The 15,879-nt window shown below is 38.7% G+C and overlaps 1 protein-coding gene across 1 annotated transcript in view; it reads left to right on the forward strand.

Annotated features, from left to right (window-relative positions):
• Positions 1-3,206: 3,206 nt before the first annotated feature.
• Positions 3,207-15,879, forward strand: part of LOC139721221 (3-hydroxy-3-methylglutaryl-coenzyme A reductase-like) — a 29,389-nt gene continuing 16,716 nt past the window's right edge. Inside the window, exons 1-2 of the mRNA XM_071632544.1 lie at positions 3,207-4,046; positions 15,275-15,449. Coding sequence (XP_071488645.1) covers positions 3,997-4,046; positions 15,275-15,449 — 225 coding nt within the window. The 5' untranslated portion in view covers positions 3,207-3,996. The remainder of the gene's footprint in view (positions 4,047-15,274; positions 15,450-15,879) is intronic.

Raw genomic sequence — 15,879 nt, forward strand, 5'->3', positions numbered from 1 at the left:
ATCATACAATCGCGATTCCAGTGGTGTTACTGCGCAGCTGCTATGCGCCATTTGACCCAGGAAATAAAGGTCAAGTGCCACCACCAAACATGCCTCCTCAGTCACACACAAAATAATGGGTAGAGAGTACAACTGGAAACAGCTGGGATTTGACCTTGAGATATAAACGCGTTTCAAAACTGGCATTGCGTTTATCTACTCACAGAACAGCAATCTTGGTCTCAAACGCGTTTCAAAACACCCTTTGAAAGGCGTTTCAAAACGGCTTTCCTAAACGCGTTTGAAAACACGGTTGCGTTTATCTAACCTCTGAAAATGCCTCAAACGCGTTTAGGATTGTGATTCTACCTCGGGGAAATTTTTAGATAAACGCAGCCTTAGACCCCGTTTACAGTGTGAGGCGAGGCCACCTTCATTTCAGTGTAAACGCGCAAAAGGCCAAATGCGAGGCCCAAATTGGCCTCGCATTTGGCCACGCTCTGGAGGTGGTCTCGGCCGCAGCTGAGCTGCGGCCGAGCCCGGCCTTTTCTCAGTGTAAACGCAAACTGGGCCAAATGCGTGGCCAATTTTAGTCTGGCTTCCAAACCCTCTGCCTGTACTATTTCGTTGTTCAGGATGTTAACCCCCTCAACGTCCAAAACTAGTATAGTTTAAGGTGGTTTTGTCCTGCAAAGGATTTTTTCCTTCGGCAAAGGCCTTTGCCCGAACGGCGACTTTGTCGCCACGGAATTCATTTGGCAAAGGGTCTGAAAAGCAGACAATACCAAATTGCATTTGTTTACAAGCAGAGCGCCACTACGACAACATATTGAAAGGTTTGAATCAAAAGCGCGGCTGAGCCCGGCAGTGTAAACGGACAAAATTGCGGGGCCCGGCCTCGCAATTGAGGCTGGGCTCGGCTGCGACTCGGCCCAGCCCCGCACTGTAAATGGGGTCTTAGAATTAAATGAGATTTTGAGATTGAGGAGTCCAAATTGCAGACATGTGTTGAGCATTTACATTCGGCAAATACACATCCAGGGAAGATTGGAGTACTAGTATCTCCTAGTAGCTGTCAATTCATATTAAATACTGTAAAAGTGGAAATTTACATGTGGGTAATTTTTCATGCTCTGCCAGGTAAGATGAAGTTTGCATCTTTTTTTTTTGTGTGTGTGTGTGTATGGTCAGGACAATTGAGCGAGCAGAGGGTTTGGCAGCACGTACAATGTAAATGTACTACGACAATGGTAAAAGGTAACTGGTCCGAATTATGAACAATGTCACTCATGCTCCAAGACTAGTAAAAGTGTGGAAAACTACAAATGACAGCGGTTATACGTCTGCAATGCTGTTTAAGGTGGTATTTTCCCTGAGGGTTTAATTTTTGCCAATTTTGTGAATCATTGATGGACCGCAAGTTTAGCAACACACAGAAATGTCACCATAAGTTTGAGTAATAGCCTCGGTGTGAAATCAAGAAAACTGGGGAAAATGTCTGTGACCTCATTCGCGAAAATATCTGTGTGGGAAAATAATGAGTCAGAAAATAAAGTAGGTACTGCTTGTTTATCTAACTTGAAATCAAAGATAATATACAGTCATATTACCTATAACAAGCAAAATCAATTATTTGTGCACGTTTAATTTTGTAATTGCTTTATGTTGCGCAAAATGCACAAAAATTTCTACCTCGCCAAGATTTCCACTGTTACAGAAGCTGGAATTTCATTTCAAATGTACAGACATCAATAGTTACGTTCAGACGACAAGCCTTAATCGAGGGTAGGAAACCTTGACATTAAGCTTGTAGTTAGGGACCGTGAAGATGCACTCGTAGTTAGCTATTAAACCTCGAGGTTAGAAGCCATGAGAAATCTTATGATTAGCGCTCTAACCACGAGCCGCTGGGGGGGGGGGGGGGGGTCCCCACTTGTAGTTAAGCACTGTGTGGACACAAAAATCAACTCACTCAATGGGGCAGGAATTTAACCTCGAGGTTGCGTAACCTCGAGGTTAAGATTCGTCTGTGGACGCATGTCGAAGTTAGGGGGCAAGAGCTTAACCTCGAGGTTTCCTAACCTTGAGGTTATGGCTTGTCGTCTGAAGGTAACTTCTCGTACAAGGGAGGTACAGATAATCAATGGTGTTACATCACTGAGAAGGGGGGGGGGGGGCTGCTTGCACTCAATCAGCTGGGTTAATTCAACATCCTGTGTGCCTGAACTATCTACAAGATACCTGTAAAGGATTTTGCTAGTCTGTAATCCTAGACCCATAAAGACTTTTTTTTTTTTTTTAGTAGTATATTAGTGTGCCATATATAATGTTTCTTTTTTTTTCTTCTGGTGTGTGATATGGCAATATGCAAAATGTGGCCAGCATTTTTTGATGTGTATTTATTTTCGCCAATTTCATGTGTGAAAATGTTGCATCTTGTTACACAAATCGTACATTTGTACTGTACTGTACAGTTAGGTCCTACAGTGTGTTGTAAAACAACAAATTTTTGCATGCATGAAGCTTTTGTGAATGTCACAAAGAGCCAAGATTTGCAAAAGTAAAATGCACAAGAAAGTTCTTGTCTACACAAGGCATTGAGTGCCACTGGCAATTTGTTAAAGTTTCATGCTACAAAAAAGGCCATCAGCTCAAATTGCAAAGGTTTCATGCTGCATATATTTCTGGTTTTACAGTAATCAGCACTAAATGTGGGAAATTATGAACATTTTTCCCGAAAAGGGAGAACATATTTCTCATTCCATCATTTTGGTGCTCTATCCTGAATGTAACCACTCACGTAAACTGACTTACTACTTTTCCCATTCGCAAAATTGATTAATCACAAAATTTATGTCTAGTTAAAATTCATTCTTTTTATTGCAACTACAAGCAAAGCAGCCTCTTATTAGCTGCTTGTAAGCACTGTGAGAAAAAATAATGGCAGATACAAAACTAATATCTAGTCTAGACATATTATAATCAAATAATGATGGTATGTACACATTTTGTTTGCATGGGGGGGGGGGGGTGAAATCATGGCCATCACTATTGAAAACGGGAAATGAAAAACTGGGGTCTGTGCATGAGCAGACTGTGCATGAGGGTACTTGCTATGGATTATGCGTGCTGATTGGTTTGGTGCACCCAAGCGTGGCTCACCTCACTCTCTCATGTTTATTCATTAGCTGTACCTCCAGTATGGGCTGATGTATGAGCTGAGGTCACATGCGGTTGGGCTGCTTGCGTCTGCACTCGTCACAGCTAGTGGCTGATGATGGGGGAGGCCATGTAGCTAGGGAGTGATCAACAAATGTATGCACGTGTCCACTGGCATGGCAAGACTAAGCAAGGAGTGTGGATGGGAGTGGTCAATCATCTTTTAGATGGAAAATAAAATCCTATTTCTGCTCCAAAAGAGGAAAAGTAAGATGGCTGGAAATATGTTTTTTTTGTGCAGATATTGCAAAGCCTGAAGGGTCTCCCCAAATTTTTCACCATGAAGATGAGATGATTAGTTGCTGTGATGTTAAATTCCACTGGCAGTGATCCCTCATGCCTGTGAATCTACCCACAATAAAATGGACCTTTCCACTCTGACTCATTTAAATAATTTCAGGGGGGAGCTGGCTGGACTGTCTAGAGGATTAAAGACATAAAGAAGAAAAAGAAAAAAGAATAACTGTAGAATGAGAGGTGTTTTTGCGCAGACTCACAGGAAAGGGGTGAAATGAAAGTGGCACACAGTCTGGTATTCAACAATTATCTTGCATCTTTAACAGAAACCAATTCTTAAAGATAGAGAAGGGGATATTGTACCCTGGAAATTTCCCTCACCGACAGCACACTGACAGAACACTGCCGGCGTTTGAAGCACCGGTGTGTGAGGAGCAGAGAATTCGAGAAGCTATACTAGGTCCTAATCAAACCTTTCCTCGTCTGGGGGATGTTCAGGGTGCAAGGGGACTTGTCTGCAGAATATCTGTTAATTCAGTGCCAAAAAGTGGATAATTAACCATGATTTTCCTTGATAAGATTGTGGATCTGGATCTGGAAGTGAGAACAAGGTAATTATCTGCTTCTTTTTGCTGTTGCTCTCTTTCTGTGCACTACATGTTAAATTCATTGAGAAGTAATGTGTCTGTGTCATGTAGGCCTACATAGTCACAGAACTACAATGATTTTATAAAATAATTCTAATATTTTTTCTGGTAGGCCCCCTATGAGTAGAATTTGATGTTTCAATGGGTTTGAATTTGAATTATCATTTGTCTTTTTTTTAGATTTGATCTTGATTGCTATAGATGTGGTATTCTGGTGATTCTGAGTGTAAGCTTTTGCACAATATGCAGTTTGTATATTAGCAGCATATGTTGGATATAAGTCCCATGCCATGGCTGCGCGTAAATAATTCATGCTAAGTAAATCCAGATTTTAAAAAAAAATCACTCTTTTGCCTTGTTTGTTACTATTCACAGCTTTTCATAGGACTCTTTTATTGTAGCACATCTTTTATCTATTTTCCGCTGATCAAAGAAGTCCTACATTACCGGTATATTTCTTTCTGAAAGATGCAACATACTGTCTGTTTCACATTGGTACAGTAGGTCTTGAGCCTCAGGGCCAGGGGTCTTTCTCATGCTCACACACCTGACAAGCTTTTTCTCACACCTCACTAATAAAATCAAGACATGTATACAGTATATATTTCCAACTACCAGAAAGTCACATGTTAATTGTTAGGACATTTTTTTTTTTTTTTTCAAATTAGAATATATTTACATCACCGCATTGCATGACTGTCAGCTTGAAAATGCCTCCCAAAGCTTCTTACTATATGGAGGGTAGACATCCATCCCCACTCCCTTGATCTGTGCTATTAAATTCACCATGAAATCTTGCGCCCAGTTGCTAACAAATTACTGCGATATTTAACAAATTGCTGTGTATGTAAACTGTAATACCACAGTAATTCTGATGTGACATGCAATCTAATAAGTATTTTGAACAGGTAATTTTCTTCCAACCCTGAAAAAGTTCGCTGCAAATGGATTTTGTTCTGATGTATTCCATTTTTACCGTCAAACATCCTGCAGTGAATCAAAGCTACCAGATGCTATTGATCACTGATTTTATGCCGCTCATTTTCCAGATTCATCTAAAATATGATTAGGACACAACTTTGACTGAAACTGCAGAGACTGAAATTAAATACCCACAAACCTCAGCTGTTTTTAAGGTGGTTTCTTCTGTTTGAAGGTGGTTTGTATCTTCTAAGGTGGCCTCTGTGGCCAGAAGTCTGTAATGATTGTCTTCTAGACCAACGTTGCCTAGTTATGAAGTCAATGTCATCAAAGCAGTTCTCCAGATCTCTGGCCATTAAACAGAGAAGAATGTGTGAAAACATAGAAAAAAGCATAGCATTTCAGCTTATATCGGTAAATATATATCTGTAATGATGTCTGATATACAACTTACTGCTGACAGAGACAAGTCTATTATTGAGTTTTGTTTGAAGCATACGTTTCTATGTAAAAGCTACAGCAATTAATAGCCTTGACATTGGTTCAAAGCTCAAGTTTCATATTGTACAGAAACATACGTTGTCTTTTTTAGAAGCCAGGAAATACACATGTAGTGAACATATGAAGAGAGTTGTTGAGAGATGAGAGAGGGAGAGTGAGTCCCACTGTTGGCATCATAACCATCCTCATCTATCCAGTTTAGGAATGATCATTTTGTCCCGCAGATAACCTTTCTGCTGTGATAATGAAGGCCAGTTTTTGACTGGTACTTACATGTTTGTGGCACATGTGTACACTCTGGCAAATGGAATAGCTGAGCTTAAATTGCTCATTTTCCCCAAGAGAAAACCAGTGAGCAAAGTAAGGAACTTTATTCTGTGTGGCACAGTACGTTTCTGCAAAGCAGATCTCAAGCTAGTTCAATATCTTTAAAACATTCTATGAAGTTGGTGAATTTACAGACATGTATTCTTTTTTTCCCTTTTAAATCCCAATTTGCAATGAATCAACAGCAGCAGGAATATTTGCCTGATCATTTGTCTGATTTAGTGCAAACTTTATCCTTCACTAATGAATTTTAAGGACCGCTGAACAAACAATTTGTGAATGGTGGTTTCAATTTAATCATTGACCTCAAATCTTTGTGTTTATGGCAGCTTTTAAAAATGTCATGGAACAGCTTGATCATTCTGTGAGAAAATTAAAAATAAAACGTTTAAAAATAGTAGGTGTGACAGTCACAATGTAACTAGGCATCCTGCAACTGATTAAAAAATTGCAGTACATCAGTGGAAAATTTATCGATGTAGGGCAATTTGTTTGATAAGTTGCAATAAAAACAACTCGACAGGAGAATTTCATCAATTTGAATAAGTAGGCATCCTGTTGTCATATAAATGTAAGGTCTAACAGTCACATGAATGTGACATCAGCCTTTGAATGCGAAACTAAAACAGAGGTATTCTGTGATTCTTTCATTTCATATAAAGGGAAGCAGGATGTGTCGAAACCTTTGACTGATACATTTGACTTGAGTGGAACTATTAAAGAAAATGTTTCTTCAAAGAGTTCTTGAAGGAATAAGGAGTACTATGGAAGAAATAAATGCTCACACATGTGACTGAGGAACCCACAAAACCAAGAAAAATTAAAGTTACAAACATCAGCACTCAACGACTTGCAAGCATGTGTTAACAATGTTTTCAGTGTCAACTGTACATGTTGCCATTATCTTTCATATTTATTAGGTGATACGCTATCAGCGTATCACCTATTGTGATTGTCAAAATTTCTCTTTTTTTTTATTCTTCTTTCTTTCTGCCACATTTTGTGTCGTCAATATCTCAACAATGACATTACGGACTAACATGACATTTTCAGTCAACATGTCTCATAACAATATCTAGCCACAATAAGGTTTTCATGACAGTAACATATCTATGACGTCATCTAGGCGCCATTTTGTGATTTTCGGACCTTGTCACATGATCGATCATAACTTCATAACTAGATATCATTTCTGTATCATTTTCGGTGGACATAAAGTTCAGGTCACGCTCTATCTTACATTTTAACGCTAGTTACCCAGGTCATCATTACGCGCGCGTTTGCGCGCGTCAAAATTTTAAAAGGCTCAAAACGACTTCCCAATGGGAAATCTCGAAGTTTCAGACAATTTTAAGCGTTTCAAACATTTTCTCGCGTGCGCGTCCGTCCGCGCAATTTCGCGCGCAGAGGGCGTAACTAACATGAAAATGCAATTTTTTTGACCGATTTGGATTTCTGATACTTTGAGTAACAATATTCATTGATTTCCGATCGATTTTGACCTATAACAAAGGAATGCACTGGCGTCAAAGTTGAAATTCCGCGCGCGCGTCTTTCTGCAAATAAAGTGAAAAAACATGTCTTTGTTTATTTCGCCATAGCTCTTTAAATCGTCCATTGACCCTATATTTCTCTTGCATATTACAAAAGCATATGAATTGGAAATAACGTTTCAAGTACCGATATTGCCAGGAAAACTCATGACGTCATCATATCATCATCTGAAATCAAAAAAGTGGAATTAATTTTTTTGAGGTACTGTTTCTGACATTCATTTGCTCGTATCTCTATTGTTTAAGCTTAATATTACCCCAAATTCAGATATGTTGTAATTTGAACATTTGCCTTTCAAGTCCATGTCATGGTTTTGGAATTTGATGACGTCATCATACTTTAAATTGTGATTAAAAGTAAAGACACAAAATCGGACAAGTTTACGTGTTATGTCTATGGGAGGTGATTTTTTAAAAAACCATGCATTGACTTGACAACGTTTAAGCACCTTTATCTCAGCTGATTTTGCTCCATTTCCTCTGAAACTTTAGTATGTTGTAGCTGAGACAATAAGCTGCAGTAATCATGCATTTTATTCTTTGAAATCTTCTCATCAGATTGACAATTTTGCAGTTTAAAACTGAAAATGAAAATGGAATGTGGACAAAACGATTCCTCATGTATCTTTCACATACATAAGTTTACTTTCCCCATATTTTCTCGTCGAGACGTATGGCCGAGTGGATAAAGGCGACGTCTCAGAGACTTGAGGTTGCGGGTTCGAACCCCACAAGATCACGAAACAAAATACTTAGCTATTTTACTTTTTTTTCTTCAATTTTGTATTACATATTCGTCCATGTAGAAATCACGTTCGTATATAAACGCACCTATACACACACACAGACACACACACACGCCATATCCCTCTTTTTTGTGTGTTGGAGACCACATTGCTTCGACTGCAGCAAAATTTTCCAGGTTGACTTTGTCAAACCGATCATAGTATGTAATGACGACGACTGAGGTGTTGTACTTTGAACAATTGTCTTTCAAGACGATGTCATTGTTTTGTAATTTGATGACGTCATTACACTGAAAATTGTGATTAAAGGCAAGGTATCAAAACCAGCCGATTATAGGTTTGATGTCTGCGGGACGTATTTTTCCCAAGTTGCCAGAAATGGCATAGCGACCTCAGTCGTTATAAGGCCGCTTTTCCGTCTAGCAATGCAATAGATGTTCACACGGCCACGTTAGTTGAGTGGGCATTGACTTTCCCCCTGTTACATCTATACATTGTTGTTGTTTTTTTTTTGTCTTACCATTTCCGTGGATGACCCGTGGCCGAGTGGTTACAGAAACGGTTTCGCATGCACGCTCAATATAACTTCAAGGTGCCTATATCACATTCTTTTCTTGTCCATCACAGATGACCGTCATCTGATGACCACAAGCGTATCACCTAACTCGTCCTCAATGTGACGAGTTTTCATGTCTCGTGTCAAATTGAAGCTGTAAACAAAATTAATTTTCAATGCTTCCAATTGGGTAAAGGTACAATCTGCTTACCAAAGTTTGACATTTTTAGCCACCATGTTTTTAAAAAGCATCTTTTGAAATTTTGAAGTGTAAATCACTTAGTGAATAAAATCTTTTGATACTTGTGCAATTTCATATGATTAATCTGTTCCAAATGGCTGTCTGCAAAGTATTTTCTTTTTGGGCTGAATTCAAGCTACGGAGGACATGTGTGTAAATAACTGTTGATAATCGGTACCATTGCTATTGGAAGTTTCTGACATTGCAGGTCTTTGTATTTTTTTTCTTTTTACATAGTATCCTTATGATGGAAAAGTCGCCTTTGGAGGGAAAAGATAGAAATTGATATTGAGTATTCTGTGTGTGCTAGAAATTTTCTGTGTCTTAGAAATGAACCCATGCACATAAAAAGAAAAAAGAGGAAAAAACATCCTCAGCACATACTACAATATACACTCGGATTTGGTGTCTTTTATCAGAGCAAAGGAAAGTGTATTCTTTGATATGTTTGAGGTTGTCTAGACTCTTTTGTATCAGTGGAAATCATATATTTTGAATCTTTTTATAAATACATTGTATATGTACATGAATGACTTCTCAAGGTAGTGCACATCTAATTTGTGCTTCAACCCTGTTTCTGCCGAAGGCCCATTACGTGATCGTCTTTGCAACTCAGAGCTGCTATTGTGCAGTCTCTATAAAGCTAGCAACCTGTACACTGGGTGCCAATTTATCTCTAGATTTCTCTCTTTATGACATTACAGTTGGTCTTAACCTATACAAGTGTTTGTCCACGCCTGCTTAAATTTCCTGAAGATTGCGTCCACTCTGACGACTCTAACTTCAAATCAAAAATATGTTTATGAGAGGAGATTTTCCATGCATCAGATTTTATAGCACCCATTTTCCATGCCATATCTTTTCCATTCACACTTAGTTTTAAACAAAAAGTAAAAACATTGCATAATCAGTGTAGGCCTACATGGGGGTCAATGGCTGGTCAAGTGATATTCAGGGACTTCATAACACCTGTCAGATATACATGTTTGTTTGCTCGATGTGCAAATACGATTGTGAATAGCAGGAACCAATTCTCTCCCAAGAAAGATTGTGGCCTGATCCATGATAATGCTATTGTGCTCTTTTTGATTTGGTCACAAGTGAATGCATGCTCTACCATTGTTTCCGTAGGATTTGAAGTGTTTTGATGCATGTTTGATGCAGTCAATATTTGCATCTAGACATTACAGTTGCCTATTCTTGTTTTGCTTGTTTTGTAATTTTATGGCAAGATTTTTGTCCGAAATTCTTTTTTCCTCTAAACCCAGGTCTGCAGTGAACATATTCATACACAGGTGCATCTTCAAATTCTTGTGATAATTTCTCTGATGTGAGATTGTAAAATAGAACTTGAATGTTCAAAACCTTCATTTTTCCCAAAATTGTGTACCTCAAAACTTGAGCAAAGTGAAAGCAAAACTTATGCAAAGGTAATTCACAGCTTTCTGTCTTTCTTTCTTTTTTTTGACGAAAAGTGTACATTCCACTTATTACTAATGTATGTTGATATCATTGCCTTCTGAAGGAGGAAGTCAAGTGCTCTTTCATAAAGCCGGATATATGAAATTGTGCGGAATATGCCTTGATATCATTGTACTACTGTAACATCATGGACTGTCACAGCAATTCATTGTATAGACATCACTGAATCCACAAACTGTAAATGTTTGTTTGGGTTAGGCCTACCCTCCCATTTGTCTAGACAGTACAATATGATTTTAATACATGTATATTAATTCCATAACCATTGCTGGCAACATTGCTGCCACCATGTAGATGAGCATTTTTCTCTGAAATTTGTGACGATATCACATAAAAAACATCCAAATGCTATGACAGAGATGTGTTGGTTGTACATGTATTTTCATGAGCAAGCAAACAAGCAAGTGTAGTCATGCGGTGACCCCATTGTAGTTGTGAAAAATGATGTTTAAAAAAAAAATCAACAACAAACTAACTACATTTGGTTCTGAGTCATTAATTCCGTAGAATTCCCTTGCTATTCTTTATCAAGACAATGAGGTGTAGATTGATGACAAGGAAATGTATCCTCTTCGCCACTGTTCTTTTTTTCTCACATTTCAATGCAATATGACCAAAAACAAAACAGAACATTTTTTTCAAATCTTTCCTTATTTTCTCAGCAGTTTATGATAGTACAATATGTGTGTACTACATTGTACATCATATGTTGAAAGAATGATGAAATTTCAATATGACAAGTTTACATATGGTGCACTCCAGTTTGTTGGTGAGGACATTGAAACTCCCTTATTACATGATATCATACTAAACACACCCAAGCACTTGGTACATATACCACACTCTCAAGAGTTATTGAAAAGAGGAATATGATATCAGTAATAGTTCAGAATGGAATACTGTAAAAGTGAATATTTTTGTGCAAGTAATTTTTGCGCTCAACCGGGTAAAATGTATTTTGCATGTTTTTAATTATAACCTCGGAATCAGGACATTAACTACTGGAACATATGGCACGCAAAAATATTTGCGTGATTTTATTTTCGCGCTTGCGTGTGGTTGCGCGAAATGCACGAAATGCACGAAATTTTCCACACCGTGAAAATTTCCATTTTTACCGTAGAATGGAACAGAACAGAATAGAAAAGAATCTCTTTAGGAAACATGTCATTACAGATGATTATCTGGTAGCATTTGTATAATCATAACTTGCTTGAAGATCCCTAGCCTGTTCACATTAGTTTCACAAAATAATGTTGAGATTTGATTCTTATAGGCTTGTGAGATGGATAGCATATATACCAGTAATTGGAGACTATTATTAGGCTCCACAATGTGCCTGCAGGTGCAGGTAGTTTGCACTGCAACAGAATTTTAATTTATGCTCGTCTACTTTAAAAGTTAAAAATCATAGTCATGGAATTGAAACATCTTACTGTAAAATTCATCACATGTTTCTGTGGGGAACATCGCAGGTAAATTCCGGGGGTTTTATAGGAGTTTTAATTTTGTTTGAGATCACTTTTTTTTTCTGGACTTAACTGCTTGGAGGCGTCCAGATAATAGAGAAGTCTGAATAAGAGAGGGCCACATAATTTAGGTCAGACTGTAGGCCTACTCAATCGCTGTGAGTTGGTGAGTGGATTTTCTCCACCGCCTGTCTGTGTACCTGCGTGGTGGTGTTTGTTCTCCCTCGGCTGTGAATGTGCTTGCGGACACTTGTCCTTCACCCGACTTTCAGCAGGAAGCTATGGGAAGCATCGCCCATGCAATGAGCTGCTGTATTATGCAAGCGGTGCCCAACTTACAAAATCTCAAGTGCCCCCGAACTATATACATGATCATGCATTGGTGCCGAAATTCATCATTTATTTACCAGATATTTTTCCCCCACCATATTTGGACAAGAAGAGTATTTTGCAGTAATAAGAACAGATATAATGTTAAGTCGTGAGCAGAATTGTTAATGTAGTGACATGTAATTAATGGCCCTATTTTTCACAATTTGAATGTGAGACAGGTTAAGTTGCTATAGGAATACGCGAGTCATATGCCTTGGGACTTTCAGTTCAAGCCATGCTCTCTGATAGTTGTACTTGACAATAGTATTTAATTTTTTGTACAGTGATATCACAATTCTTAAAATCAAAGTCATCATTTTTTAGGTTTATGGGAATATTTTATACAATAAGTATCAACATCCAATCAGTTGCACTGTGTCTCTTTTACATTAAAAAGCCGGTTTGGTGAAACCTTGTTGATTCCTCATCTTTTCTTCCTCAGTATATGACATAGATTATAAATCATATTGAGGGTGAAAAGCAGCTTGTACGGCATATTACAGCATTTGAATATGTTTAGTTTTGTTTCATTATTATGGAGGGTATTTTGTTATGTTTGCTTTGCGCAGTTTACAATTCACTGGATGAAAAAAAAAATTAAGGAAAACATCTTGGAAAGAGCTCATCCTCTGGGAAAAATCCTGAGTGCAATTAAAAAAGAAAAGAAAAAACAAATCAGATGAGTTAGGGAGCCAATTCCATGTGAAATGTACAAAAGAGGTGACAGATTCAGACCAATTATGGCAGACTGTGTAGGATAAATGATTTATCCATCAGCCCTGGGGAGAGGGAGTAATGTAGAGGAGAGTAATTAGAACCTCCACTATCCCCCTTTTCCTCCCTTTGCAGCAGATAAAAACATCACCAGTAAGATTGTATCTTATTTCAAAACCAAAGTGTTGGCAATCACACAGTCTTCACGTCATTCGGAAATAGGAAACAGGTGCTAAGCCAGCATGGGGAATTCCCCCAAGTGATGACATGAATATCAAACATTTCTTTCCAAGGTATTTAAACCATACTGAGTTTCTTGGAATACCTCTTGGAATCCATTTGGCAAAAAAGAAAGAAGAAGTTGTGAAAGTTTCTACGGGGTAAGTCCCCACAGTACATTATTGCTATAAGTGCCAATGAGAGTAGGTTTTTCCATTTTCAAGGGCATTTCAACCCTCTTTCCAGTGAGTATGTTCTGTTGAGAGTGCTTCAACAAAAGAGGCAGACACATAATACCATTTGCTGAACCTCACACATGAGGATCTGAAACGGCATTGCTGTCAGTCTGGTTAAAAATCGTTTCCTCAGCAGTCTGTTCGTCATCAAAGCTCATCAGAAACCAGCGAGTAAGTGACAGAAAATTGAATTCAAACAGGGAATGATCAGTGATATTTCTCCCACTAGTCCATTTCCAAGTGGCCATTTTGGCAAGGGCATTCATCATACATTTTTCAACAAAGCAAGTGCCCACTAATTTTGCTTGCCCTTGGCAAGTGGACCAGTGGGGTTGGGCTAGTTGTGTAGCACCCTGCTGGATGGATCATATGAAATCCAACAGTGAGACAAAACTGGACATGGTCGTAACTCGTTAGCATGATCTATTCGTGTGATCATGGACCTACGTTGTAGGTCCATGGTGTGATGTGGCATCCTACAAGAAATTATTAACAGTGACAGTACATGTAATCTCAGTCATTGAACTGTCGTGCTCTCTACAGTAAAATTGCTTTATTTTGCATGTGAGCTATGATATCATTGAAATCAAGCCTTATTATAAAGGGAACAACTTTTTTTTTTCCATATCTGTGTTTTATGTTCCCTATGTTGCTGTTGCTAGGAAATTTCTTTCAAGTTTTTGAAATGCCTGTGCAGTTCCAACTCTTCTTACCTGACATCCACCACCCAGCTTCAACGGAGGATTGGTTAATTATTACTTACATTGCGTGACAATGTGTTACCTTATGTTATCGGTCAAGGTCCCTTATCTTGCGATAAGTGGAAGCTAATCTTTTAAACTGTTTCATGATTATCTGCAACACAATCCCAACCTTGGGTCCTTACCAAATGTCGTGATAAACCAATATTCTAGACAATGACAATTGTGGCATTTTCATTGTGCTGCTACAGATGAACATGTAGAACTCGCCTGATAGTTGCCGACTGATAAGGCTAGCTTCTCTTTAGGAATGCCGATACAATCTATTCAACCCTCACTGTTCTTTGTTTGCCGATTGGCGTGCATACTGGAATGCTTTCTTTACTGCTTTAATTGGCTCAGATGTCTAGACACTGATTGTCAATGAATAGAGATTACCTATTTCTCCTATCAAAATCCATATCGTGCCACCACGGCCTTCCTGCCGAACATTGCTGCGCCTGAGTGGGCTTGCCATTGTACAACTTTGTCAAAGTTGGATGGATTGCAGAATGCTGATTAAAAAGCTTAGCAATTTCAGCTTAAAGTGCCTGGGATTAACATTTGCATGTAAAGGGTTAATATTTTACAATTTCTGTAATTTAAAAAAATTGAAGAGTTTGATGAGACAATTGGCTCATGGAGATGTATTTTACTTGTTTCATCCTGTTGCTTTAGGTGGCTAGACTTGATAGTTGAAGAATTAAAAAATGTTGCACATCAATTGATGTCACTCAGTGAACAGTACCTGGTATTCTCTTCTTTTTTTTTTGGGGGGGGGGAGGGATGTAAATTAATTGCATTTAACGTGATTAAAGTGTGTTTTGGTGTGGACAAATCCAAGCACTTTTGGAAGAGCAGAAACGTGCTTGTCACATGCAATTAAACCCACACACACTGACACTCACACAAACAAGTCAAATCCACATAATAGGGAAATCTTTCTAATGCGCGTAGGTGGTGTTGTTACAGTGGCCTTCCACGACTCAGTGAGTTCTCAGTAACAACATAAACCTTCAGATTCCAGACAATTGTCATCCACGGGCGGTCTGATCGCATAATCCTCCGTCATCACACACCTTTGTTTCCCCCTGTTTGTCTCTGTCTGCATCCAGCGTGCGCTCCGACATGCTGACCCGCCTGTTCCTGGCTCAGGGGCGGTTCTGTTCCTCCCACCCCTGGGAGGTCATCGTCTGCACCCTCACCCTCACCATCTGCATGCTGTCCATGAACTACTTCACCGGCCTGCCCCAGATCTGTGGATGGAACTATGAGTGCGACCATGTGCAGGTAAAGACATAGATTGTTTTGATATCTTTTTTTAACAAATGCTGGTTTGATATGATTTGATATGATTATGATACATTTGCCTCTTTTTTGAATATTACAGTCTTGGATCATTTTAAATCATTCTCTTGAAAGGAATTTTCCAATTCTAAGAGCTAGAACTTTCAAAAATAAAACATAAAACAATTTTGAGGAACAGTGGCTGTACCCCTCTCCCTTTAGGAGGACACCAGTGTATTGCAGTCATATCATGTTGTATGATGATGCAGGGGTCGCACTTAACTTTTTTTTTTAACTAGCCAGGCGGACTACTTAGAATCAATTTTGACACTGAAGCAATATTTTGGCTAGCCAGATGGACTAGTAACTTCAGAATTTTATGATTTTTAGCTAGTCCGACGTGATTTTGGGTGGCCAATGGCCAGCGGACCAT

The sequence above is a fragment of the Diadema antillarum genome, unplaced genomic scaffold (genome assembly GCF_040938485.1).
Source record: "Diadema antillarum isolate AM-2024a unplaced genomic scaffold, OU_Dant_1.0 scf00000140, whole genome shotgun sequence".
NCBI classification, from domain to species: domain Eukaryota; kingdom Metazoa; phylum Echinodermata; class Echinoidea; order Diadematoida; family Diadematidae; genus Diadema; species Diadema antillarum.